The sequence below is a fragment of the Bicyclus anynana genome, chromosome 21, assembly GCF_947172395.1.
Source record: "Bicyclus anynana chromosome 21, ilBicAnyn1.1, whole genome shotgun sequence".
Taxonomy (NCBI): domain Eukaryota; kingdom Metazoa; phylum Arthropoda; class Insecta; order Lepidoptera; family Nymphalidae; genus Bicyclus; species Bicyclus anynana.
Genome location: NC_069103.1, coordinates 6,342,669 through 6,356,318, shown reverse-complemented (window position 1 = coordinate 6,356,318; position 13,650 = coordinate 6,342,669). Strand labels below are relative to the sequence as shown.

Genomic DNA, 13,650 nt, shown 5'->3' with positions numbered 1-13,650 from the left:
CCACAACAAGACATGTGGCGTTTGGCGACTTGGCCTGATAAGTTTCTGAAACAAGCTTGGTAAGTTGGAGTGACACCAGCGGAGACCAGCATCAAAGGACCTACGCACTACAAATGGTCAACATAGTATAAAATATCGTTGGCCATCACATCAAAAATGGCCCATCGCGGAAAAGGCCCAGAAAGGAAAAGAAGAAAGAAAGAAGGAAAAGAAGAGGAAAATCAGATATTGTTTCTTGCGCCGTTTTCTGCATACGGGTACGCGATACATCTTCACTCAAGACGTGTTATGCTAGATTTAGAGGTCAATGACAATAATAAAATAATATTTAAATTTATGAAAACAACACTCAATTAGTCCGTAGGTCCCAAAAGGTCAGGGTCGATGTTGGCGCGTAATTTTGTTGTGAATTTTTATTATTTTATTTTATGTAATTTTGTTTAGGTTGATTAGTTATTACATACTAATTTTAGGGTTCTGTACCTAAATAGGAAAACTGAATACTTAAAGAATCATTTTCTTGTCTGTGTGTCAAGACCCTTTCATCTAGGGAACGTGTGGACTTGTGGACCTTTACTTTGTCTTTGATTTAAACCACAAAAAACGTAGGTACCTACACCTGTTTCTACATTCAAGGGGAAACAAATATACCTATACTAGTAGACGTCGCGCGGTTTCACTCGCCTGGTTCCAGTTCCCGTAGGAATACGGGGATAAAGTATTGCCTATAGCATTCCTTAATAAATGGGCTATCTAACACCGATCTATTTTTTTTAAACGGACCAGTAGTTTCTGAGATAAGCGCGTTCAAACAAACAAACTCTTCAACTTTATAATATTAGTATAGATTGTAACCTAAAAAACAAAGCAGTTTTTTTAATTATATATTTTTTATTATTTATTTTTGTATTTTTGTGTGCAATAGTGTATTATTCTTCTTCTTCTTTTTTAAGTCCGTCTGTTTGTCTGTTTGTCTTTGCGACGGCTGAACGCATGAACCACTAAAGTTCAACCCAACGCTATGTGATAAAGTAAAACATACAAATATGTTAATCTACTCGTAAAATCTATTGATTTGGCATTTTTCAAGCCGATAAAGTGATGTCATAACTAGTCAAGTTGGCTGTGATTTCATTATCGCGAATTTTCTGGTTTAAGATCTTTATTTTCTCAAAAGAATTACATAAAATTCGCTTATATGAGAAATACAATTAACTCACTAAGGTAATTCACGTGTGTACATACTAATTAGACTAAAATCCTACATATAATAAATCAAAATAAATCAAAATAAATAATTGCTAAAAAGAAAAGAAAAAAAAAAGAATGCGGGTAGATTTTAAATTACATGTTTGTAACCGGCTTCTTACGTAGTATACTTGACTAGTTTTAATAAAACAAAGATTATAGCTTACTGGATGCGGCATGTGTTACAATGACATGTTATTCAATAAATAAAATTTTAATTTCTTTTTGTAAATATACATAGATTTAGCTTCTTTGATATCAGATGGTAATTTATTGTAGATCTGTGCTCCTTCAAATATAATATTTTTGTTACCATAGCTAGTACGAGGTTTGTGACTTAGTAAAAGGTGATTTGCTCGGCGAAATGCTCGTTTTTGTACTTGAATTTTTTTCGTAAAAGTGATTTTTGAGTGTAGATCTTTATTTAGTATTTTCCGAATCAGAATTGAAGTGCTATATATGTATGTTTGCTTTATGTTAAGTAATTTTGTTTCTTTGTATATTTTATTGGTAGGTGTTAGAAAGTCGTAATGAAATAAAACCTTAATAATTTTATTTTGTGCTCTCTGAATGATGTTTAGGTTGGTTTTTGTCGCTGTTCCCCATAATTCGATTAGATAATCAATGTGCGGCTTAACGAGAGAGTTATATATTGTGTATCTTACATTTTTTGGTAAACAATGAACAATACCACGTAGACATCCCATTAACGATGCAAGTTTTTTGCGAAGCTTATCTATATGATTTCTCCATGTCAGTTGGTTGTCAAGAATTAAACCCAGATATTTTTGACTGTTTGATTTGACTATAATGTCTTTATTAATAGTAAGTGGTTCAAAAGTACCAATTTTCTTATTTTTTGGAATAAATAAAATGTAATTTGTTTTAGCTGTGTTAATAGTAAGCAGGTTACATTGAAACCATACGTTAAGATTATTTAAATCACTTTGAGCTTCTCGCATTACAGATTCAACAGACCTACCAAAGTAGGTTAGAACAGTATCATCAGCGTATAAAGAAATATCCCCTTTTAGACCAATTTCATGTATATTGTTAATATAAATTAAGAAAAGCAAAGGCCCTAGAATAGAACCTTGCGGTACGCCACAATTTATGGATGCTGGACTACTACAATTTTCTCCAATTTTCACTATCTGAGAACGATTTGAGAGATATGATTTCAAAATTTCGAAGGCTTTACCAGTAATACCAATACTATTTAGTTTCTTTAAAAGCAAATTATGGCTAACCGTATCAAATGCTTTTTTGAGGTCAATAAATATACCTACAGCTATTTGTTTTTTGTCAATCTGCAATTTGATGTTAGTAATAAGATCTACTGCTGCTGAAATAGTACCGGATTTTGATCTGAATCCGTATTGTTTTTCGTATAAGAAATTTATTGAATTTAGGTATTGATCAAGCCTGCGATATATTGCCCTTTCGAATATTTTAGATATTATCGGCAGTACCGATATTGGTCGGTAATTGCCAGGATCAGATTTCCTACCACCTTTAAAAATCGGAGAAACTTTAGCGACTTTAAGGCTATCGGGGAAGATGCCTTGATCGAAGCAGTAATTTATGGATTTTGCTAATTTTTCAACTAAAATATTCTTTACACACTTTATTGCTTTGCAACTTACTCCGTCGATGCCCACAGCTGTATTAATGTTAAGATCATCGATTAACTTTGAAACCTCAGCTATAGTGACCGGTGACATTTTTGTTAAGCACAGGGACTGTATTCTTTGTTTTGGTAAAGTATAAGTTTGGTTATTTTGGTATTTTACTGGTATACTATCTGCTAGAATTGATCCTATCGTCGAGAAATAGCTGTTAAAAGCTTCGCATATATGTTGAGAGTCACTAACTATGTTATTGGATATATCTAACTTTGATGGAGCACAGATTTCTTTTGTTTCATTATTAGATAGGTTGTATAATAGGTTCCACATTTTTAAAGGCTTATGTGTACATTTATTAAATTCCTTCAGATAATATTGTCTCTTAACTTTTTGAATTGTCTCAGTTACTTCATTTCTGACTTTTAAAAAGTCGAGTTTCAGCTTTTCATTAGTTGGTTCCCTTTTATGTTTATGCCAAAGGATATTCCTTTTGTCAATGTCTCTGATAATATCTTTGTTAATCCAATCACTTCTTGGTGGGTTTAATATTTTAGTTTTTATAATTTTACTCATCTTGAGACATTTAATAAGTTTAGTTTCTAAGTCTGAGTAGTTAGTGATTTCAGTTGTCATTTCGATTTCTATTTTTTTATATAATATGTTATAGTTAAGAGCTTCATATTCAATTTTATTTCTAGTATCTGGCTTGTATTTTTCCACTTCTAAGTATAGTTGCTTGTGATCGGAAAGACTTGATTCGACGATAGCCAGGTGAAAGATATGATTCTTTAAATTTGTTGATACATGATCTAATATAGTCTTCGTCGTAGCAGTTTCTCGGGTACAGTATTCTTCTTTAATTTTATTCAGTAAAATATAACCATTTTCCTCTATTATTTCTTTATAGTCGAAAGTTGTTCTGTCAGAGCGTAGAAGGTCAATATTATAGTCTCCAAAGACAATAGCTCGTTTTCTTTGTTGTAGTTGCGTCGAATATAATTCAAGAAAGTCTTTGATGTTTTTTCGATCGGGGTTGTAAATTACACAAATGTCCAGGCAGTAATTGTTAAGATGAATCCATAGACAATGTATGCCATTCATACATAGTTCATCTGTTAAGTTATGTGTCAGATTAACATGAGCATAAATAGAGACTCCTCCACCCTTTGCATTTTCTCTAAAGTTATAGTAGTGGGTATATCCGGGTAGTACTAGTCGCTTTGCTTCATCTTGTGATTTTATCCATGTCTCAGTAATTATTATAATTTGTATCTGTGTACCAAATCCATATAATATGCATTTTAGTTCATCAAATTTCCCTGGTTTAAGAATACTACGAGCATTCAAGTAAAGGAAGCATAATTTTTCTTTCGTAATAGAGACATTAGTATAAGTATTCTGTATTTCATAGGTAATTTTATTGTTATACTGTAATATATCGTCAAAAACATGTTGAGTTAACTTAGAATCATGGAGTTTTTTGAATAAGCTTTAACAATTTGAGGAGTGCCTCTAATATATTTTATAGCAAGATTAGTTTCACCATTTATCTGTCGTTGTTGTAGTTCTTGTTTTAGTTTCTTCATATGTGCTTGTTGCTTAGGAGTATTATCATAGTATAACTTAATATCGTCTAATGGCACCTTACTTTTGTTTCGCAATAATATTCTTACGAAGTTAGGATTTTCGAAAATAGCTTTAATTGGTCGGCTTTTGTTAGCGTCGTATTTGCCCAGACGAAAAATGTTGGTAGGCTCCGGTATATTTTTATCTATTGATTTAGTTACTTTCAAGACATTATTTTTATCGGAAATTAGTCTTTCTTGTGGATTATCACCTGTCGGTTCTCGAATTCCTGTTATAATGACATTGGATTCTCTTACCTTTCGCTCTTGAATTTCGCGGATCAGGTCTTCATATGCCGGGATGGCTAGAGAAGTTGTAGCAGCAGTTTTCATTTCTTGAATATCAGTTTCTAGGGCTAAAATCTTCTTTTCAGACTCTTTTGTAGTATTTGTGAGATCAACAATTTGCGACTTCATAGTATTTTGAGCCAAAACTAAACTCTCTGTTGTTTCTTTTATTGATGCTATGTCCTGGGCTATTTTTGTTATATTATCTTTTTGTGTAGAAGTGAAATCCATTAAAAAATTCATCATGGTATCCATTTTGTTCTGAATTTCTAGAAACTCTTGCCGGAGATCACAGTCCGCTTGAGGTAATTTTCTCTTATTTCGGAATGTAATTTTTGGTTCTTCGGACATACCTTGAAACAGTTTCGAACTCGATAGATTTGGTTGAGATCCACTCTTCCGCTCGTTAGGGTCACTTCCAGTAGGTGAGCGTAGTTGGTTTGACATAATTTCGTATATCCGTGGTCGGCGTGAACTTGTTTACTCACTGCGTACGCGCGGAAGCAGGAACAAGAATAAATTTGTCTCTTTTACCCGCGGACGTGCACAGAAGCTAGTAGTCTTAAGGGACAGCGCGCTAACAACTTGATAACTGCTTTAGTGAAAATATCACAAGGTTTTATTTCGCAAACTATAACAATTAAATATTTAATTTTCGATCCACGACACGTCTAATCGGTATGCACACTCGATGCGAAATCCTTTTTTACTAAAAATTTTACTATTATTTATATTAGGTACTTATAGTAAAAAGTATATACCGTGTGTTTGTACATTCAGTAGGATTTAGCTTAAGCGTTTGGAAGCATAGGCTTTATCAGGGGGAGTAACAAATTAAAAAATCATGCGATTTTCATGCGCAATTTGTTTAAATTATTTTTTTGTTTGTGAATACATTACCACCTATAAATAAGTATTAAATTCAGTTATTCCAATATTTGCACTATAATTTTCAGAATTTACTCCGATTTATTTAATTTGGCGGGCGATTTAAGTCTCTACTTTCATTAGCCAAACTCTATGATGAATTACTACTACTCATACTGAATTAGTCATCTCTTACTCATCATAATTCATAATCGCTATCACGATCTGCAGATAGCTAGCGTATCGCTGATAATTATTATCAATGAGAATCATTGATTCACTTGAGACTGATCTGAAAGCTGATGAGCCTGAGCCAGTGGCGCAGCGGTGTGGGGGCGAGGCATGAGCAAGGGTGGCAATCGAAAGTGGCCGGCGCAAGCGGCCAAGCGCTATGGAAAATCCGAATATGCACGCCTCATTCTTTCATTCATCTCACTCGATAAACTTTACTACCCTACCGTACCCCTACTCTACCCTATCCCTGACACTGACACAGTGACAGCAAACACGTGTACCTACACACCATTTTACGAGTGTACGAGTAGATCAAACTTCCAAACCTGATCGCTTGTGATCTTGCCTACAACCGTGACCCGTGACGAGCCTTTTACTCTTGTCCAGATAGGTACCTGTAGATTAAATCAATAGAATTGAGATAAAAACACATTTAATCTCAGAAACTACTATTATGGTTATTGCGTTTAAATTTAAATGGAAATTAATAGGACAATGTTTACTTTGATAAAGATGTGTATAGGTACTATAGTATTCAGTGGCGTGCACAAGGTTTTTAACTAGGGTATGCACTATGGGAAAAAATTGTATAAAATGAGAAACTCCTCCTCCAATACAGGTACGTAATGAATCCCCAGGGTATGTATTGCGTTTATGCATTTATGAAGTGCACGCCACTGATAGTATTATCGTCGTACAAAGTAGTGAACCTAAGAGTTGTAATCCAAGATAAATGAAATGATTAAATTAATTTAGACAAAGTCACGCGCGTCCGCTCGTATACATAGTATTTGAAGATATCCTTATTGTTTATCTCAATTTTCTCTTTCGTAAACATGAAGTCGAACGGTGCGCTCGCGTGTATACTCTTGGTGTTCTTGGCTTCGGCTGAGTCGAGAGCTGTGGAAACTGAAGTAAGTGCATCGTTTTAGTTCCGTTTTTTACGATAAGTAAATAATAATAATAATTAACGGACCAAGCAGGTAGAATAAAAAAAAAACAAAATCAAATTTCAAAACCAAAATCGTTTATTTCAAATAGTTAACGTTTCCTAAGGCTTAGTTTACAAAGCCCATAGGAAACGTTATGTTGGACTATTTGTAACACAGAACATATAACTACTTATAAATTTGGCGCTATAAGTAGTAAAGTGTGCTTATTATGAGGACCGTATTGTGTTCACGTTTTGAACTGTGACAGACAGAACAGAAAAGCATTCAGATTAATATTCTGGATATTCACAGGGGTTTTTTTGGTCCATTATTTTTTATATCCCAACCCCTTTTATTATAGAGTAGGTAAATGGACAGAACATTTTGCCACAATTTCATTGCTTATTATTAGAATATCCAATTACTTTACATAATAGCAAATCGATTAAAAGTAAACAGAATGCGGCCCTCATATTATGCAAACTAAACTCCTCACAGTGCCTGTTCTATAAGCTATAGATTTCATGTTCATCGTATTAGGTGGCCAATAGAGCAAAGTTATCGAATAGGCCAGCAGGACCCTTCAAAACCACCACAGACCAAATCTTCATAATTAGCTACCGTAGGGAAAAGTCAAACGTAGTTTACAGGAACTTAATGCATCGATGAAGATTCAGAGGAATCTGAACAATCATAAATGAGCTTGCGGGAGATCTTAACGTCGCTGTACGAAAGTACTCCTACGTGCGGGGAGCATTTTAGAAAAATGATCATGAGCCTTTGACATTTCACATAGGTAATAGTTTCAGACTTTTTTGTAAGCTACTGATATTCTGTCCCGTAATTAATGGATAAAACGCAAATGTCGATACTTGCCCAAAATCAATAGAGTTATATTTTTTTTCGGATTTTTCAACCTTTTACTATCTTGAATCAGTTTTTTTCAATGCTGTAGCTGCTGTAATTAAGTTTATAAGAGATCTGATAAACATTATGGATTAAATTACCAATATACTATATGTACCTATATACATACAATATACTATTTTACAAATAATGTTTTATTTGTTGATTTTTAACCGACTTCCAAAAAGGAGGAGGTTCCACGTTCGGTTGTAGGTATGTATGTTTTGTTGAAAACTATTCAAATTAGTTTTAGATAATAATTAGGTGTATCTACCATTTGTATTCTATCCGTTAATTACGTATATATTTGTTATACCAAGTGTACTTGGGTGTAAAAACTAAATCATTTTGACAATGTAATGAACAGTAAAAATGTAAAAAGTGTACAAAGACTTTCCTCTACTTCCTAGCTGACAAAGTTTCAAGCTTCATAATATGCGGTAAGTCTGGCTCTCGTAGGTTCACGTTCTAATAATAATGAATTATTATTATTGTATAAACGAAAAAATGCACAACCAGTTCATAAAAATATTTTTGTTTTTAGTTTCACGATGTGACATTTAGAACAGGATTATTACCTAAGATAGATACTTTTATACATACAGAACTATATTATAATTATTATTTTATATATAATAGCTGATAGCTTTCGTGTGGGTAGGTACCTAGTTTCACGGGTTTTAAGGCATATGTAGTTATTCCAGCTTATAATCTATTTCTGTGCCAAATTTCATCAAAATCTCTCAATACTTTTTTGCGTAAATCCATATGTAGGTACTAGGTAGGTACATGTTTACAAACTTTTGAATTTATATAAATATAATATGTAGGTATGAAGGACGAGTGCCAGCGGTTATAAGCCGCAAATTAAATATATTTTAATGAAGATATTTTAGCAAAAGTCATATGTTGTTCGTAAAGTTGAATAACCATACAATCAAAATACTATTTAATATTTTCGTCACTATAAGTATTTTTTTAAAGAATATTTGCCATATCTTCCTCATAATACGACTAATATTCTTGTTCCCCTCTAACTAGTTGGAAAAAGACTGTGTTAGGAGTGAGTACGACAATAATCCAGCAGGCGGGGGGTTCAGTGATGAGTCCAGCCCGTTTTGCCATCGAGGTATGGAGATTTTTATTTAGATATTTGTTGTCTTTTTAGGTACAATCAGAGCCACAAGTCGCGTGCCCAGGATGTCTATTAGATTCAACGGATTCACATTCTAAGGACCAGGATAGCATTATTACGGAAAAATATCTGGTAGGTGGTATAGTAGATAAAGATGTGCACAATTATAAATACACCCAGTTAGCAGAGGAATCATTCGTTAAATATAAAAAAGAGGTTGGTGCAACCGAAGATCACCAAATTACAATTGTAAAAGCATCCGAGCAAGTTGTAGCTGGAGTGATAACTAGACTTGACTATGAAGCGAAACTCATATCCTCAGGCACTGAGTTGCTATGTCATTCTGAAATCTTTGAACAAGCCTGGCAAAATGTAAAAGAAATCAAAGTTAATTGCAAGAACCAAGGACCTATAGGTAAAGCGGTGATTCCGGGTGGTATAGCAAATAAAGACGTACACGATTATAAGTACACCCAGTTAGCAGAGGAAGCATTCGTTAAATATAAAAAAGAGGTTGGTGCAACCGAAGACCACCAAATTACAATTGTACAAGCATCCGAGCAAGTTGTAGCTGGAATGCTGACTAGACTTGACTTTAAAGTGATATTAATGACCTCAAAGACTGAGTTGTTATGTCATTCAGAAATCTTGGAACAACCCTGGTTAAATGTGAAAGACATTAAAACCAGTTGTGACTCTGAATCCCAAAGTCATACAGAAGAAGAGCAATTACCTGGTGGAATAATAGAAAAAGACGTACACGATCATAAGTATACTCAGCTAGCAGAGGAAGCATTCGTAAAATATAAAAAAGAAGTTGGTTCAACTGAAGTCCACCAAATTTTGCAAATTGATAAAGTAACTGAGCAACATGTAGCAGGAGTTAATACTAGAATGGATTTTTATGCAAAATTATTCACCTCTAATGCTGTATTGTTCTGCCATTCAGAAATCTTGGAACAACCCTGGCTAGATTTAAAAAATATCGATGTTAGTTGCTATTCCGAAAACCAAGATCCTAAAGAGGAAACGCAGATACCTGGTGGTATAATAGAAAAAGACGTTAACGATAATAAATATACGCAGTTAGCTGAGGAGGCCTTCGCTAAATATAAAAAAGAAATTGGTTCATATGAATGCCATCAACTTTTGAAAATTCTCAAGGTGACGGAGCAAGTTGTAGCTGGATTCATGACAAAGGTTGATTTTAATGTTAGATTAGTTTTATCAAACGACACATTGTTTTGTAGTTCTACAATTTTGGAAGAGCCTGGGGTAAATCAAAAACGTATTGACACTATTTGTCACTCAGTTAACCAGGAACAGAAATGAACAAAGTAAAATAAAGGTCCGTGATGCTAGAAAATCGTCCTTCACCTACTTTTAAAAGCTGATGGTTTGTCAGCCCATGCTCCTACGTGTTACTGCGATGCACAGAACAGAAAACGCTAAAGCTAACAAATAAAAGCTAACTACGCTCAGACCAATTATTATATACCTTTGGACTTGTACCGCACTCAGATTCACCAACAACATTATCTGTCGTTTTTCGAGGGACACGAAGTAAACTCACACATCGAAAATATTTAACACTATAATATATATCCTGTGTCCTTCCACTACACACAACTATAAATTTAAATCATAATACACACACGTGTAATTTTTACACAATGGAACATCGATTCTATAGACGTAGTTTGAGATACATTAGATCGTGATCATATGCCTTTTGACAGAGGGGTAACGTTTAGCGAGGCACGTCCTATGGTAATTGGTCTGAGGTGTGATGCGATACACAATAATGGAGTTTGGGCCGCTAACCTTTTATAAAACCACAATGGTCTAGCCCTCACAGGATTATATCGTACAAGGCATTGGATAACAATATGTACAGTACAAATATATATTTTATTAATTTTAAATGAATATTAAAAATTGAATTGCCGTATAAGTGTTCGTTTTATTTATGTACTTTTATAACTACCTTCTAATATTTTCAAAGCTGAACAGTTTGTTTGGTTGAACGCGTTAATCTCAGAAACTACTGTATCGAATTGAAAATTAATAACTAATTTTAATAGTTTTGAAAAAAAATCCCTAGAGTCACCAACTTATATTTTGGCAAACAAGCATGTGAGCTTACTTAATCATCAGTGGCTGACTTAACGTGCTCTCCAGGGGCGTAGCTTAAGTATGAAAGCAAAAATTAGCAAAAGTTAACCCACAATCTCACTTAGGTAATTGGGAATTGCTTCGCGGCGAAAAAAACTGCTATAGGTATTTTTGGAATTTGCCACACGTCTATTGGGCCCTCCCAACTAACTTTGGTACAGGGCCCCTACAAGGCAAGCTACGCCACTGGTGCTTTCGGACGCAACTCCGATGTAACACCACCAACTTCCCAACTCCGAGCTGAGAATTTTTAACTTTTTTTTTTATTCTTTACAAGCTCTTGACTACAATCTTACCTGATGGTAAGTGATGATGCAGTCTAAGATGAAAGCGGGCGTTTTTTTATTTAGCGTTGATGTCGATTTCTACACGACATCAACGCTAAATCGCTTGGCGGTACGTTTTTGCCGGTAGGGTGGTAAATAACCACGGCCGAAGCCTCCTGTAGCGTTATTCATATAAATATTATTATTTTAGCTTATCTACATTAACATTTAGTTCGTAGATTATCTATAAGTTTACAACCAGCCAGACCTGGACCAATCAAGAAAATCTCAATAGGCCCAACCGGGGATCGGATCCAGGACCTCCGTTTTGTAAATCCACCGCGCATACCACTGCGTCACGGAGGCCATACAGACCGATTCCCGCTGGGTTACCTTTTAAATATCCATACATTTATATTCATTATTGTAATGAATACTTGTTTATATGTACCTATTTATATGTACCTATTGATGTATGAGAAACCGCATTTTGGATCAAACTGTATGAATTTCCTTTTACGGACGGCTTACCTTCGTCAAAAATCTATCCTTCGCCACTGGTAACTACGCCATTGAGGACCCAGGATCCGAAATCTCGAACCCAGAAACTCGTGATTCGAAACCACACAAGCTAACTGGACCAACCGTACTGTAATTTTACTTGTTATTCTTTTATTAATTTGATATGACGTCAAAGCTTAAGTTTACTATGTTAATATTGGTTTTTCGAATTATAAGTGCTATATAGCTCGAATGCAAGGTTGTTTCTCTTTCGGAAACATGCGGCTGAGCATAGCGCTTGCGTGGCTCCCTCTGCTGCTGCTCGTCGACACGGCACAGTCCAGACATGTTCCAGGAAGAAATGTAAGTACCGATAAAATTTCCCAAGTTCTATCATTTTACACTTACAATAGAACGAGATTTGCAGAAATATACTCTCGGTGCTCGGTGCTCGTGCAGTGCTCGGGAGTGGTCGGGGGTGCTCGGGAGTATTTCCCATAACTCTAGGGTTATATTCCTTTAAGAAAATTTTCCTTAAATAGTATCCTTAATACGACCTAGCCAAACTTATTCATTGATAGATATATATCAAGAATTAGCTTTAGTGAAGAGCAGTGCCAGTTGCAATATCGAAAGTTAAAATCACTACGATTTTAGTTGAAAAAATATTAGTTATGCAGTTCGGTTCCTATAAGTGGACTTGTCAACACCTTGAAGTTATGGGAAATACTCCCGACCACCCTGTATACCTTAATCTGTGATTAAAAAAAAAATTTAAATTATAGAAAACTAGCGGACGCCCGCGACTTAGTCCGCGTGAAATTCGATGTAAACTTTCAACTACCTCTACCCTACCCCTACCCAACGTTGAAATTTTTCCTGAATTTTCTTTGCTATAAACCTCACGGAGCCCGAGACTTTTCCTACGAATGCAAAACCGTGGAAATCGGTTCGTGCGTTCTGGAATTATAGCGTCAGGAAGGAAAACCCGACTTATATTTATATAGTAAAATATTTACACTGAGACATTGCAAAAAGGTTGCCTATTTAATTCAATTTAATTTTCGCAACGAAGTGTTCTACAAACTTCGTGTTATGATCTCAAATTGTGCCAAGTTTCATTTGAAGTCATTCAGTCGTTTGAGCGTCATGCCCGGTCAACAAAAATACGGACAAACAAACAAAAAATTAAAAATATATGTATTTTTGGCTTCATCAATTGTAGTTTTACATTAACAACCCATATTCGGCTCACTGTTGAGATCGAGTCTCCTCTCAGAAAGAGAGGGGTTAGGCCAATAGTCCACCACGACGCTGGCAGACTTCACACACGCATATAATTAAGAAAATTCTCTGGTATGCAGGTTTCATCACGATGTTTTTCCTTCACCGATTGAGACACGTGATATTTAATTTCTTAAAATGCACACAACTAAAAAGTTGGAGGTGCATGCCCCGGACCGGATTCGAACCCACACCCTCCGGAATCGGAGGCAGAGGTCATATCCACTGGGCTATCACGGCTCATCCGGTACCTACTGACAACTCTTCGTGGCTATCATACAGTAGGTAGTTTCAATAATTTTAAGATCAAAAAATGTATCACATTCTAGTAAATAAAATAAAATTTAATTTGACATTTCTCAGGTGATTTGACGTTTATTTTAATAGGTTTTAAAGATCAAATTAGTGAATAGTCCAGCTGGGATTCGCATTTTGCACCTCAAGTTCTCGAGCAAATTAACCATTGAACTAATAAGTGCCGATGTCAGTTTTCGTATGACCATTGGCATCTGGCGATATTGGCTACAGCCTCCGTAAAACACCTGTTTAAACAATGTTTAC

The 13,650-nt window shown here is 35.0% G+C and overlaps 1 protein-coding gene across 1 annotated transcript; it reads left to right on the top strand.

The window, feature by feature from the left end:
• Positions 1 to 9,160: 9,160 nt before the first annotated feature.
• Positions 9,161 to 10,758, top strand: LOC112057450 (uncharacterized; the record flags this gene model as incomplete). The annotated part of the gene is made up of 1 exon (XM_024097929.2): positions 9,161 to 10,758. A coding segment is annotated over one exon (1,035 nt), but the record flags the coding sequence as incomplete, so codon positions are not given.
• Positions 10,759 to 13,650: the final 2,892 nt, after the last annotated feature.